The sequence below is a fragment of the Entelurus aequoreus genome, linkage group LG16, assembly GCF_033978785.1.
Source record: "Entelurus aequoreus isolate RoL-2023_Sb linkage group LG16, RoL_Eaeq_v1.1, whole genome shotgun sequence".
NCBI lineage: Eukaryota > Metazoa > Chordata > Actinopteri > Syngnathiformes > Syngnathidae > Entelurus > Entelurus aequoreus.
The window spans coordinates 40,631,910-40,646,929 of NC_084746.1; the positions used below are offsets into that span (position 1 = coordinate 40,631,910).

Consider the following 15,020-nt stretch of genomic DNA (forward strand, 5'->3'; position numbering starts at 1 on the left):
ACTTTCCATTTAAAATGGTGTTCATATACTATATAATACCTTACTTAAAATGTATTTATCTGTTCATTTATTTATCATTTAAAATGAAAATGACATCATACGAAAATGACATCACATGGTGTCACTGCCTTTTTTTTTTTAATTCTATTTTTCACAAAACTTGCAAATTTGAGACCAGGGTTCAATATAGTATTTTTTACAAAATGAAAAATATCAAAATTCTCTTGCATTAGGGCTGGACAATTAATTTGAAAAAATGTATCATGAAACTATATTAATCTAAAAAATGGGCCACGCAACGCGCATGCAAATTCCGGAACTTGTGACGGTGAAAGGGGTGAATGAGTGTATGAGTCAAAAATTTAAAAAATTGTTTATATCTTTTTTTCGATTATATATAAGGTTGGGTTTTGGGGGTACCAAAAATGGTATCGAATTAACAAATCATCATGTAATTAATCGTGATTACAATAGCAATTCAAAATAATTGTGATTATTATTTTTGCGTCAACCGTCCAGCATGCTTTCATTTTTCAGTTTGCAGCCGAGAGAGTTTGGACACCACTGTCACATAGTAGGATTTAAATACAATTTTGTAATATAGGGAGACATTATTCAGTCAAAGGGGTAGTACTTTGTTAAAAAATACAATTCTAATTAGTAACTATGTTAAAAAAAAAAAGTGTTTTTAATTAAAATGAAAATAAACTTCTGGAGAAATGGGCCTGTAAAACTCATTGGCACATGCAGGGGTTAACTTCTTTTTAATATGTTACCAATGTTAAAAAGGTGGATTATTTTCTGTCCCCTTCCCTGAACGCTACACATCTATCACGTGTTAAGGGTGGGTAAACTATTTGTTTTTCTGTTATATAATGCGGACGTACAATCTTTTTGCAATTGTATTTTTGAGAATGTTTAAAAAGTACCATTACATTACGATTCAGATGTCAAAACAACATGATCTTGAACTAAACCTAGCAGCACAAACGTGGTAAACACTGCAGCTGTTAACCTATTATTACACTTGTAGTACAATTAATAAATGTGACCAACTAGGGCTGGGCGATATATCGATATATCGCAGGTTTGTCTCTGTGCGATATATAAAATGACTATATCGTGATATTCGAGTATACGGTCTCACGCAGTTGCTTTTAGCTGCGAGCATTACACTACAGGCTCTCCTCGCTCTTATAACCCATTTACTATTTCTTGTCTCTCCTTTTCACAGACAGCGAGCGCACCTTCTTACATACGTCACATACTGTCACGTCATACGTCACATACGTATACGCCCTCGCGCAGCAGAGAGGTAGCAGCATGGCTAAAGTTAGCTGTGATGCGAGTGGTAATACGAGAGAAAGAAGGTGCGAATCTGGTAACAAATGAAGGAAGAATTAATTCCCAAGAAAAACAGCAGGGGGTCCATCGTCTGGCGGTGGTTTGGCTTCAAGTGGGAATATGTCGAACAGACAACCGTAATTGTCAAGTGTGGGGAAAAAGCATTGCTACAAAAAGTAGCATTACTGCTAATATGTAGCCTCATTTGAAAAGTCACCTGCTAGAGAATGTAGAGTGCTTACTCCGCATGTCAACATCTCCGTTCGGTGCCACACGCCCACACCATCAAAATGCAGAGGCAAACATTTCCAGATCAACACCGTATGAAAAAAATAGTCAACAACAAAAGAGATAACGTCCGCAGGAACCTACCACATAGCGAAGGACGAACACAATTTGATTTCCTATTAAGCAGCTAATTTTTATTTGACACTTATTGAAATATCTTGTGTGACATCATGTACAAAAGTGCACTTTATTTGTTTTAAACTATTGTAGTGGCATTCTGTACAAAAAGTGCACTTTAATTTAGTGTTGTTTTGATTTGTCATCTTAGAGACATTATGCACAAAAGTGCACTAATAGCTTGTTTTAAAATGACTGACAATTTTGCACTTTCTGTTTTGAATTGACATGAATGTTTGTGCCACTGCTTAATAACTGTTTAATAAATACAGTGTTGGTCAATTGACTTAGTTGTGATTTCCCTCTGTGCATGAAAGTTTAAAATGAGCATATATTAATGCAGTATGAACAAGAATGTTTTAATGTAGAATAGGGCTGCAACTCACGATTAATTTGATAATCGATTAATCTGTCAATTATGAATTCGATTAATCGATTAATAATCGGATAAAAGAGACAAACTACATTTCTATGCTATCCAGTAATTTATTGAAAAAAAACAGCATACTGGCACCATACTTATTTTGATTATTGTTTCTCAGCTTTTTGTAAATGTTGCAGTTTATAAATAAAGGTTTATTAAAAAAATAAAAAAATAAAAAAAATAAAAAATAAAAACCTCTGCGCATGCGCATAGCATATGTCCAACGAATCGATGACTAAATTAATCGGCAACTATTTCAATAATCGATTTTAATCGATTAGTTGTTGCAGCCCTAATGTAGAGACATAGAATCATCATACTGCTGTGAATATATGTATCAAGTGTTCTTTCAAGGCTAAGGCAAAATATCGAAATACATATCGTGTATCGCGATATGGCCTAAAAATATCGAGATATTAAAAAAAGGCCATATCGCCCAGCCCTATGACCAACATGTTTTCGACCTCAAGAGATTATTTTTCAGGTCACTAGGGTGTTTATTAACAGCAAGTAATGGAGGCCCTGGGGTCTAATTAACTCCCTGCAGCAACATTGTGGCATGTTTAGTGTGTGTTCACCAATACAGTCAACTTGTGTTGTATTCATTAGGCTGTCGTAGTAAAAGATGAAGTATCTTGCATGAGAATTCTGCTTAATCTTTAACAAAGAAGTCATCTTTTTCTTACCGATAGACGGGTATAGGAAGGTAGTTCTCCCCTTCAATGCGGATGTCTGGGTAACGCTGGTATAAAGCCTGCGTGTACTCCTCAAACACCCGCTTGTACCCTCAGGAGATGCTGCATGAAAACAAACCATAGAGTCATTTTTCAAATTGCCAACTTTGACCGCATGATTTTTAGCATCATTTCACCTCTTAGGATCATTTAAGGACATCTTTAAAGTAGATGAGCAGCAGAAGTGTTGCTTTTGTTTGCTTGAAACAAGGTAAATTACAAATATCCGCAGTGGTTGGTTAAGGCTTTAATGTGCTTTAGATCAGTGATCCCCAACCACCGGGCCGCGGCCCAGTACCGGTCCGTGGATCGATTGGTACCGGGCCGCACAAGAAAGAAAAAAAACAAAAACAAAAATAATACTATTTTTTTATCTTTTTAAAATTTGTATTAAATCAACATAAAAAACACAAGCTACACTTACAATTAGTAAAAACATCCCTCCCCATTTACACTCATTTGCACAAAAGGGATGTTTCTTTCTGTTATTAATATTTCTGGTTCCAACATTATATATCAATATAGATCAATACAGTCTGCAGGGATACAGTCCGTAAGCACACATGATTGTATTTTTTATGACAACCCCCCCGGTCCGTGGGACACATTTTCAAGCTTGTCCGCAGTTACAAAAAGGTTGGGGACCACTGCCTAAAATCAGTGGTCCCCAACCACCGGGCTGCGGCCCGGTAACGGGCCGCACAAGAAATGTAAAAAAAATAATAAATAAACAATCTTTTTTTTTTTTATAAAAATCAACATAAAAAACACAATATATACATTATATATCCATATAGATCAATACAGTCTGCAGGGACACAGTCCGTAAGCACACATGATTGTATTTTTTATGACAACCCCCCCCGGTCCGTGGGACAAATTTTCAAGCGTTGACCGGTCCGCAGCTACAAAAAGGTTGGGGACCACTGCTATAGATCACATCTAGCGAGGTTATAATTAACTGACAATATCTCTCAACGGGTTTAAGGTGACAAATGACAAATGTTGTTATACATTTTTTTAACCCCTCTATTTTTCGCCCATAACTGTAGTTGTGTTGAATGTGAATATGTGCTAAGAAGGTTTTTTTCCATGTTTAATTTTTATTTCAGAGACGTCCATATATCGATACACTGGGAAATACTTTTAGCCCAGTACAGTAATGAGAAGGATGAAAAAGTTCTCAGTGAGTTAAAAGACTGTATAAAAACATTTTGGATTAATTTTATTTTTTACTCAAATTCCTTATTTAACTTAAAATAAAATAGCAAACATGTTTTTAACCCTTGGAATGCCCATTTGATCCAAATATATCAATTTTTTATTTAGAAAAATGTGCATAACATGAGTTATCGATATAGTGCATGTTAAACGGCTACGGTACTGGTGTAAAGACTAAATATACAGATTAGTACCGTATTTTTCGGATTATAAATCGCAGTTTTTTCATAGTTTGGCCGTGGGTGCGACATATACTCCGGAGCGACTTATGTGTGAAATCATTAACACATTACCGTAAAATATCAAATAATATTATTTATCTCATTCGCGTAAGAGACGAAGCAAATGTCAGCAATCGTCACACACACGTCAGCAATCGTCACTCACACGTCAACCAATAAGAATTTGGCGGGGGAGGGTCATGGCAGAAGTGCATTGTGGGTCATGGGATGCTAACTGCTATATGCTACTGCCGTAGCTATTAAAATGGATCACATCAACATTGGCGGTAACTTATAAAAACTGAGAAGGACTGAACTAAAATGGCACCGAAAAGGAAATCATATACTGCAGATTAGGGATGTCCCGATCCAGGTTTTTGCACTTCCGATCCGATACCGATGTTGTTTTTGCACTTTCGATCCGATACCGATACTGGCCTTTCCAAGCATGTATTAAAGTTATTTAGCCTACTTAGTTGTCAGATTCATGTTGAAAAGGGTTTTAGTACTCTTGATAACAACTAGCCAGCTGAATTAGGTGAGTTTGAATAATACACAATGATTGGTAACAAGAAACTGACCTGTTTATTCAAGGATAAACACAAAATAGACAAAATGATACATGACAAACAGAAATGGCATCATTGAACTAGGGCTGGGCGATATGGCCTTTTTTTAATATCGCGATATTTTAAGGCCATATCGCGATACACGATATATATCTGGATATTTTGCCTTAGCCTTGAATGAACACTTGATGCATATAATCACAGCAGTATGATGATTCAATGTGTCTACATTAAAACATTCCTCTTCATACTGCATTAATATATGCTACTTTTAAACTTTCATGCAGAGAAGGAAATCACAACTAAAAAAATCACTATTTTTGTCATACGGTGTTGATCTGGAAATGTTTGCCTCGGCATTTTGATGGTGTGGGCGTGTGGCACCGAACGGAGATGTTGACATGCGGAGTTTCAAACACTCTTCATTCTCTAACAGGGTACTTTTCAAATGATGCTACATATTAGCAGTAATGTTACTTTTTATAGCAACGCTTTTGCTCCACACTTGACAAATTACGGTTGTCTGTTCGACATATTCCCACTTGAAGCCAAACCACCGCCAGACGATGGACCCCCTGCTGTTTTTGGGGGAATTAATTAATTCTTCCTTCATTCGTATTACCACTCGCACGACTGCGCTAGCATCACAGCTAACGTTAGCCATGCTGCTACCTCTCTGCTGGGAAAGGGCGTACACGTATGTGACGTATGACGTGACAGTATGTGACGTGTGTAAGAAGGTGCGCTTGCTGTCTGTGAGAAGGAGACACAGGAAAGAGTGAGAAGAGCCTGTAGTGTAATGCCTGCAGCTAAAAGCAACTGCATGAGAACGTATACTCGAATATCACGATATAGTCATTTTCTATATCGCAAAGAGACAGCTGACATTTTTACCGGTAACTTTTAATTCACATGGCCGTCTTAACGGTTAGGACACAGACCTGTGGATGTGTTGAAGGTGTGCTGGAAAATGCGGAACGGAAATTAGGGAGCAGCAGAAAAGTGGAAAGTATTATTTAAACCGGTGCGTTGGAAAACACGGACCGGAATCCAAATATCGGATCGGGACAACCCTACTGCAGATTACAAGCTGGACTTAGTGAAATATGCAGCAGAGAACGGCAATCGAGCAGCAGAAAGAAAGGACATACCAGAGGCGACACCGGGGAGGAAGATTTCATCGGATTTAGCGATCGGGAGTGACAGATTGTTTGGTAAACGTATAGCATGTAGGGCTGGGCGATATATCGCAGGTTTGTCTCTGTGCGTTATAGAAAATGACTGTATCGTGATATTCGAGTACACGTTCACACGCAGTTACTTTTAGCTGTTGGCATTACACTACAGGCTCTCCTCGCTCTTTCTTGTGTCTCCTTCTCACAGACAGACAAGCGCACCTTCTTACACACGTCACATACTGTCACGTCATACGTGAATCAATTTAAGTGGACCCCGACTTAAACAAGTTGAAAAACTTATTCGGGTGTTACCATTTAGTGGTCAATTGTACGGAATATGTACTTCACTGTGCAACCTACTAATAAAAGTCTCAATCAATCAATCAAACATACGTATACGCTCTTGCGCAGCAAAGAGGTAGCAGCATGGGTAACGTTAGCTGTGATGCTAGCGCAGCCGTGCGAGTGGTAATACGAGAGAAAGAAGGTGCGAATCTGGTAACAAATGAAGGAATAATTAATTCCCAAAAAAACCGCAGGGGGTCCATCGTCTGGCGGTGGTTTGGCTTCAAGTGGGAATATGTCGAACAGACAACCGTAATTTGTCAAGTGTGGGGCAAAAGCGTTGCTATAAAAAGTAACATTACTGCTAATATGTAGCATCATTTGAAAAGTCCATCCATCCATTTTCTATCGCTTATTCCCTTCGGGGTCGTCACCTGCTAAAGCATGAAGAGTGCTTACTCCGCATGTCAACATCTCCGTTCGGTGCCACACACCCACACCATCAAAATGCCGAGGCAAACATTTCCAGATCAACACCGTATGAAAAAAATAGTGATTTTTTTAGTTTTGATTTCCTTCTCTGCATGAAAGTTTTAAAGTAGCATATATTAATGCAGTATGAAGAAGAATGTTTTAATGTAGACACATAGAATCATCATACTGCTGTGATTATATGCATCAAGTGTTCATTCAAGGCTAAGGCAAAAATATCTAGATATATATCGTGTATCGCGATATGGCCTTAAAATATCGCGATATTAAAAAAAGGCCATATCGCCCAGCCCTAATAGCATGTTCTATATGTTATAGTTATTTCAATGACTCTTGCCATGATATGTTGCGTTAACATACCAGGCACGTTCTCAGTTGGTTATTTGTGCGTCATATGGCGTACACTTCTTCAGCCTGTTGTTCACTATTCTTTATTTATTTTGAATTGCCTTTCAAATGTCTATTCTTGGTGTTGGATTTTATCAAATAAATTTCCCCCAAAAATGCGACTTATACTTTAGTGCGACGTATATATGTTTTTTTTCTTCTTTATTGTGCATTTTCGGCCGGTGCGACGTACAGTATACTCCGAAGCGACTTAATGGTCCGAAAAATACGGTAAACAATATATCAAATAAATCATTTGAGCATTTTATTATTATCAGGAAAAGATAAATATCCATTTACTATTATATATAATCATGCATTTTTCTAATTCAGGGTTTTGTTTTGGAGAAAAAAGATAATTTATATGGAACATGTTTCTTACAGTAGTTTTGCAATTTGGAGGATAACTCGTGTAATGTACAGTTTTAAACAATGACATAATTGGATCAATTGGGCGTTCAAAGGGTTAAAACACAACATGTTTGCCATTGTATTTAGGACGTAAGTTTATTTAAAAACATTTGAACAAAAAAAATATGTTTTTATACAGTCTTAACTCCTTAAGGACGCCCTTTAGCTACTAGCTTGCTATTTAATGAGTATTTTATGAGTATTTATTGGTGATGGGTCCGGCAACACCGATGCATTGGCGCATGCGCGAGCTCATAGAGCAAAACCCTGTGTCAGTGCGCGTACCGCTTTTAGAAAGTCACGTGGCCGATCATGAGGTGTTTGGGTCACGTGACCGATACGCGAACTGTGTCGCACTGACGCCTCCTCTGTGCACTGTGAGCGGGTCTTTTCTACAGCCGGAGAAATAATAACTAAGAAGAGAAATCGTCTAAAATTGAATACGTTGGAAAAACTTTTTTTAAATAAAAATGTGTAAAAAAAATAAATACAAAAATTCCCAGTTCACAAGCAACCTCATTCACAACACGTTCTCTTAGATTTCCATGTTATGATACATGTTCACATTATTTATTGACTATCTAAATAATATAAAAACATATTTTTATTTAAATGAAGATATGAAATAATCCTAAATGAAATACAATGACTTGGTTTATATTATTGTATATACTAGGTCATAAAATCAGTGTCAGTTGAGTCGGTCCATAGGTTGCCAGTAGGGATTTTTAGTGTCCAGCAGATGTCAGTATTTAGTGACACAGTATCGACACAGTATCAATACAGATTTGCAATGTGTCGAAACGCTTCATGACGCCTCATCAACCCATCACTAGTATTTATGTATTTAATTAGCATATTATGTATGTTTATTGAGTATTTTCCCAGAGGTTGAAGATATTATCTGTTAGTTAAGCCACATACTTTGAAATAAGACGAACGCAAGATCATATTTCCTGTTAATAGACCGTGCATATAATTAATGTCTTCCAACTTTGGCACAACTATTTAGTCAATGGTTTACAGGCGTCGCTTAAAGATGAACCCTTTAAAATAAATCATTAGCAGGCTAGCGAGTTAGCCGCAAGCTAGCTTGACAGCTAGCTTGCGGCTAACTCGCCACATTTTCGCGCTCGCTGGCTCACCAGATTTGAAACTTCAGCAGGGGCCTTGTAGAAAACTGCATTTTCATCTTCTTCACACCACTGTCACCAGACGTGGCGAGACACACCGATAAAACTCCGAAGACGAGGAAGGAGAAGCGGAGCCACTTCATCGCCATTCTCTCCGGGGTGTGTTTCCCTTCCCGGCCGCTGCCTCCTGATTGGCGGGTGACACCGACTCCTGGGTCCCTCCTTTTCTTCTCCAGCACGACAGGAACGTTGTAGTATAGCTTAGGGCCATCTAGCGTCTTGGAGGTCAAATTACACACCAAACTACAGCAGGTTTTGGAATGTGAGGTAAATTGTATCCTTTGTTTCTATTGGTTGAAAATACATACAAAAAACTAGGGGTGTGGGAAAAAAATCGATTCGAATGCGAATCGCGATTCTCACGTTGTGCGATTCAGAATCGATTCTCATTTTTAAAAAATCGATTATTATTTTTTTTGAATTTTTTTTTGTAAAATGTATTTATTTTTTTATTTTTTTTAATTCATCAATCCAACAAAACAATACACAGCAATACCATAACAATGCAATCCAATTCCAAAACCAAACCCGACCCAGCAACACTCAGAACTGCAATAAACAGAGCAATTGAGAGGATTGATTGATTGATTGATTGATTGATTGATTGAGACTTTTATTAGTAAGTTGCACAGTGAAGTACATATTCCGTACAATTGACCACTAAATGGTAACACCCGAATAAGTTTTTGAACTTGTTTAAGTCGGGGTCCACTTAAATTGATTCATGATACAGATATATACTATCATATACTATCATCATAATACAGTCATCACACAAGATAATCACATTGAATTATTTACATTATTTACAATCAGGGGTGTGGAGGGGGGGGGGGGGGTAGGATATGGACATCAAGTAGTGGACAGAAAGAGAGAGAGAGAGAGAGAGAGAGAGAGAGAGAGAGAGAGAGAGAGAGAGAGAGAGAGAGAGAGAGAGAGAGAGAGAGATCAGAAGGCATAAGAAAAAGTATCTGCATTTGATTGTTTACATTTGATTACTAGCAATCCGGGGAGGGTGTTAGTTTAGGGTTGTAGCTGCCTGGAGGTGAACTTTTATTGCGGTTTTGAAGGAGGATAGAGATGCCCTTTCTTTTATACCTGTTGGGAGCGCATTCCACATTGATGTGGCATAGAAAGAGAATGAGTTAAGACCTTTGTTAGTTCGGAATCTGGGTTTAACGTGGTTAGTGGAGCTCTCCCTGGTGTTGTGGTTATGGCGGTCATTTACGTTAAGGAAGTAGTTTGACATGTACTTCGGTATCAGGGAGGTGTAGTGGATTTTATAGACTAGGCTCAGTGCAAGTTGTTTAACTCTGTCCTCCACCTTGAGCCAGCCCACTTTAGAGAAGTGGGTAGGAGTGAGGTGGGATCTGGGGTGGAGGTGTAAAAGTAACCTGACTAGCTTGTTCTGAGATGTTTGGAGTTTAGATTTGAGGGTTTTGGAGGTGCTAGGGTACCAGGAGGTGCATGCGTAATCGAAAAAGGGTTGAACGAGAGTTCCCGCCAGAATCCTCAAGGTGCTTTTGTTGACCAGAGGAGATTCTGTAGAGAAATCTCGTTCGTTGGTTAACCTTTCTGATTACCTTGGTTGCCATTTTATCACAGGAAAGGTTAGCCTCTAGAATGGAACCTAGGTAGGTGACCTCATCTTTCCTGGTGATAACAATGTCACCCACTTTTATGGTGAAGTCATTGACTTTCTTAAGGTTGATGTGGGACCCAAAAAGGATGGATTCTGTTTTACCCAAGTGTATGGATAGCTTGTTGTCAGCGCGCCAGGTGCAAGTTCTACAGAGCTCAGCACTGAGGATTTTCTCCACCCGTGACTTGTCCTTGCCGGATACCAGCAGGGCAGAGTCATCCGCAAACAAAAACAATTCACAGTCGCATGCCGATGACATGTCGTTTATGTATATTAGGAACAGTAAAGGTCCCAATATACTGCCTTGGGGGACTCCACAGCTCACTGAGGGGGGGGGGGGGGGGGGGGGGGGACACACGGTGCCGTTCACCTCTACCACCTGCTCCCTCCCCTCCAAGTAAGATTGCATCCAGCTCCATGAGGTTTTGTTAAATCCGATTGCTCTGAGCTTATCCAACAGGAGACACAAACACGACACAGAACAAACCAAAAGTAGTGAAACAAAAATGAATATTATCAACAACAGTATCAATATTAGTTACAATTTCAACATAGCAGTGATTAAAAATCCATCATTGACATTATCATTAGACATTTATTTAAAAAAAAAAAAAAAAAGAACAATAGTGTCACAGTGGATTACACTTGCATCGCATCTCATAAGCTTGACAACACACTGTGTCCAATATGTTCACAAAGATAAAATAAGTAATATTTTTAGTTCATTTAATAGTTAAAACAAATGTACATTATTGCAATCAATTGATAAAACATTGTCCTTTACAATTATAAAAGCGTTTTACAAAAATCTACTACTCTGCTTGCATGTCAGCAGACTGGGGTAGATCCTGCTGAAATCCTATGTATTGAATGAATAGAGAATTTGAATCGGGAAAAAAATCGTTTTTGAATCGAGAATCGTGTTGAATTGAAAAAAAAAATCGATTTTGAATCGAATCGTGACCCCAAGAATCAATATTGAATCGAATCATGGGACGCCCAAAGATTCACAGCCCTACAAAAAACAGATTAAAGTAAAAAAAATCCTAAAATAACATTAACATTAAAAATGTCCTTTCAAAATGTTCTTCTCCAGCACACCAGAACGCTAATGCACTTATGGTTTAGTTTTGTCGCCATCTCGCGTCTTGGAAGTCGAACGACATACTGAATTACAGCAGATTTTTGAATGCGAACTAAATAGTATCTATTGATTAGAACAGTGTTTTTCAACCTTTTTTGAGCCAAGGCACATTTTTTGTGTTGAAAAAATGTGGAGGCACACCACCAGCAGAAATCATTAAAAAACAAAACTCAGTTGATAGTAAAGAGTCGTCGTCGCAATTGTTGGATATGACTTTAAAGCATAACCAAGCATGCATCGATATAGCTCTTGTCTCAAAGTAGGTGTACTGTCACCACCTGTCACATCACCCTGACTTATTTGGACTTTTTTGCCGTTTTCCTGTGTTTAGTGTTTTAGTTCTTGTCTTGCGTTTCTATTTTGGTGGCTTTTTCTCTTGTTTTGGTATTTTCCTGTAGCAGTTTCATGTCTTCCTTTGAGGGATATTTCCCGCATCTACTTTGTTTTAGCAATCAAGAATATTTCAGTTGTTTTTATCCTTCTTTGTGGAGACATTGTTGATTGTCATGTCATGTTCGGATGTACATTGTCTCTGCTCCACAGTAAGTCTTTGCTGCCGTCCAGCATTCTGTTTTTAATTTGTAGCCAATTCAGTTTTAGTTTTGGTCGGCATAGCCTTCCCTAAGCTTCAATGCCATAGGGGCACTCACCTTTTGTTTATTTTTGGTTTAAGCATTAGACACCTTTTTTACCTGCACGCTGCCTCCCGCTGTTTCCGACATCGACAAAGCAATTAGCTACCGGCTGCCACTTACTGATATGGAAGAGTATTACACGGTTACTATACCAAGCTCTAGACAGCACCGACACTCAACACATAATTTGCAATCTATAATTACTGGTTAGCAAAAAATATTTTTTAACCCATATAGGTGAAATTAGATAAAACAGTGGTTGAAAAACACTGGATTAGAAGTACAAAAAACCTGATGTAAAAATATCCTCAAAATGATAAAAAATCATTTAAAAACTGCTCTGAGCTGTCGTTTTTATGACAGCCAACACATAGAAATAATTCATGTCTATGGACAAAATGACATGTCCTTTATTTTTTATCAAGTCACACTGGTTGATTTATTTTACATGTGCTGCAATGAATTAAAATATGCAAATTTTTAAAATTTATTTCATGGGTTTGACAGAAAAAGACTAAAGGCTCAGCAGGCTTTTGCAGTTAATTCCTAACATCACTTTCCCCACAACACTCAAACACTGCATTATTGTTGACATTTTTTTTTATTCAAGTCAACTTTGAGCCAAACATGCAATATTGTACAAAACCCAAAAGCAGTGAAGTTGTCACGTTGTGTAAATGGTAAATAAAAAGAGAATACAATTATTAGCAAATCCTTTCAACGTATATTCAATTGAATAGACTGCAAAGACAAGATATTTAATGTTCCAACTGAGAAACTTATTTTTTTTGTGCAAATAATCATGTTATGTTAAATGGCAGGAACACAACACAAAAAAGTTGTCACAGGGGCATATTTACCACTGTGTTACATGGCCTTTCCTTTTAACAACACTCAGTAAACGTTTGGGAACTGAGGAGACACATTTTTGAAGTGGAATTATTCCCCATTCTTGCTTGATGTACAGCTTAAGTTGTTCAACAGTCTCCCTTCTGCTATTTTAGGCTTCCACATTTTCAATGGGAGACAGGTCTGGACTACAGGCAGGCCAGTTTAGTACCCGCACTCTTTTACTACGAAGCCACACTGTTGTAACACGTGGCTTGGCATTGTCTTGCTGAAATAAGCAGGGGCGTCCATGGTAACGTTGCTTGGATGGCAACATATGTTGCTCCAAAAGCTGTATGTACCTTTCAGCATTAATGGCGCCTTCACAGATGTGTAAGTTACCCATGCCTTGGGTATGGGTAACTCACAGATGCTGGCTTTTACACTTTGCACCTAGAACAGTCCGGATGATTCTTTTACTCTTTGGTCCACAGTTTCCAAAAACAATTGGAAATGTGGACTCGTCAGACCACAGAAAACTTTTCCACTTTGCATCAGTCCATCTTAGATGAGCTCGGGCCCAGCGAAGCATTTCTGGGTGGTGTTGATAAATGGCTTTGGATAGACACTGCCGAGAGTATAGAGCTGGTCCACAGTTCCACGACCACGACGAAAACCACACTGTTCCTCCTGAATCCGAGGTTCGACTATCCGGCGTGGCCTCCTCTCCAGTACACCTGAGTAGACCTTACCGGGAAGGCTGGGGAGTGTGATCCCACAATAGTTGGAACACACCCTCCAGTTCCCCTACTTAAAGAGAGGAACCGGAGGTGGTGTATTAGTGCCTTGGGCACTAATACACCCCCATACCATTTTCAACTTTGCGCCTAGAACAATCCGGATGGTTCTTTTCCTCTTTGTTCCGGAGGACACAATGTCCACAGTTTCCAAAAACAATTTGAAATGTGGACTCGTCAGACCACAGAACACTTTTCCACTTTGCATCAGTCCATCTTAGATGAGCTCGGGCCCAGCGAAGCCGGTGGCGTTTCTGGGTGTTGTTGATCAATGGCTTTTGCTTGACATTGTAGAGTTCTAACTTGCACTTACAGATGTAGCAAACAACTGTAGTTACCGACAGTGGTTTTGTGAAGTGTTCCTGAGCCCTTGTGATATCCTTTACACACTGATGTCACTTTTTGATCTACCGCCTGAGGGATCCAAGATCCGTAATATTATCGCTTATGAGCAGTGATTTCACCGGATTCTCTGAACCTTTTGATATTACAGACCGTAGATGGTGAAATCCCTTAATTCCTTGCAATAGCTGGTTGAGAAATGTTCAACAACTTGCTCAGGCATTTGTTTACAAAGTGGTGACCCTCGCCCCGTCTTTGTTTGTGAATGACTGAGCATTTTATGGAAGCTGCTTTTATACCCAATAATGGCACCCACCTCTTCCCAATTAGCCTGTTCACCTGTGGGATGTTCCAAATAAGTCTTTGATGAGCATTCCTCAACTTTCTCACTCTATTTTGCCACTTGTGCCAGCTTTTTTGAAACATGTTGCGGGCATTAAATTGCAAATGAGCTAATATTTGCAAAATATAAAGTTTACTAGTTCGAGCATTAAGTATCTTGTCTTTGCAGTCTATTCAATTGAGTATAAGTTGAAAAGGATTCGCAAATCATTGTATTCTGTTCTTATTTACCATTTACACACCGTGACAACTTCACTGGAGTTGTAAATGACCCCAAGTCATGTAGCAATAAAACTTGAGATCACATTTGATGAAATGTGTACATTCATATAAATGGTGTTTGTGGTTACTTACTCAATGCAACACAAAAGGTAAATCAAGTTTTAGTAGGATACAATGTCAACATTTATGACCACCTCACCTCAT

The 15,020-nt window shown here is 38.5% G+C and overlaps 1 protein-coding gene across 2 annotated transcripts in view; it reads right to left on the minus strand.

Annotated features, from left to right (window-relative positions):
- selenot1a (selenoprotein T, 1a) overlaps window positions 1-9,014 on the minus strand; it is an 18,755-nt gene extending 9,741 nt beyond the window's left edge. For both annotated transcript variants that reach the window (XM_062022856.1, XM_062022855.1), the window contains exons 1-2: window positions 8,817-9,014; window positions 2,860-2,970 (exon numbers count right to left, since the gene is read on the minus strand). In XM_062022856.1, the coding sequence (XP_061878840.1) occupies window positions 2,860-2,970; window positions 8,817-8,953 (248 nt within the window). In that variant the 5' untranslated portion in view covers window positions 8,954-9,014. The remainder of the gene's footprint in view (window positions 1-2,859; window positions 2,971-8,816) is intronic.
- Between the last annotated feature and the right edge of the window lie 6,006 nt (window positions 9,015-15,020).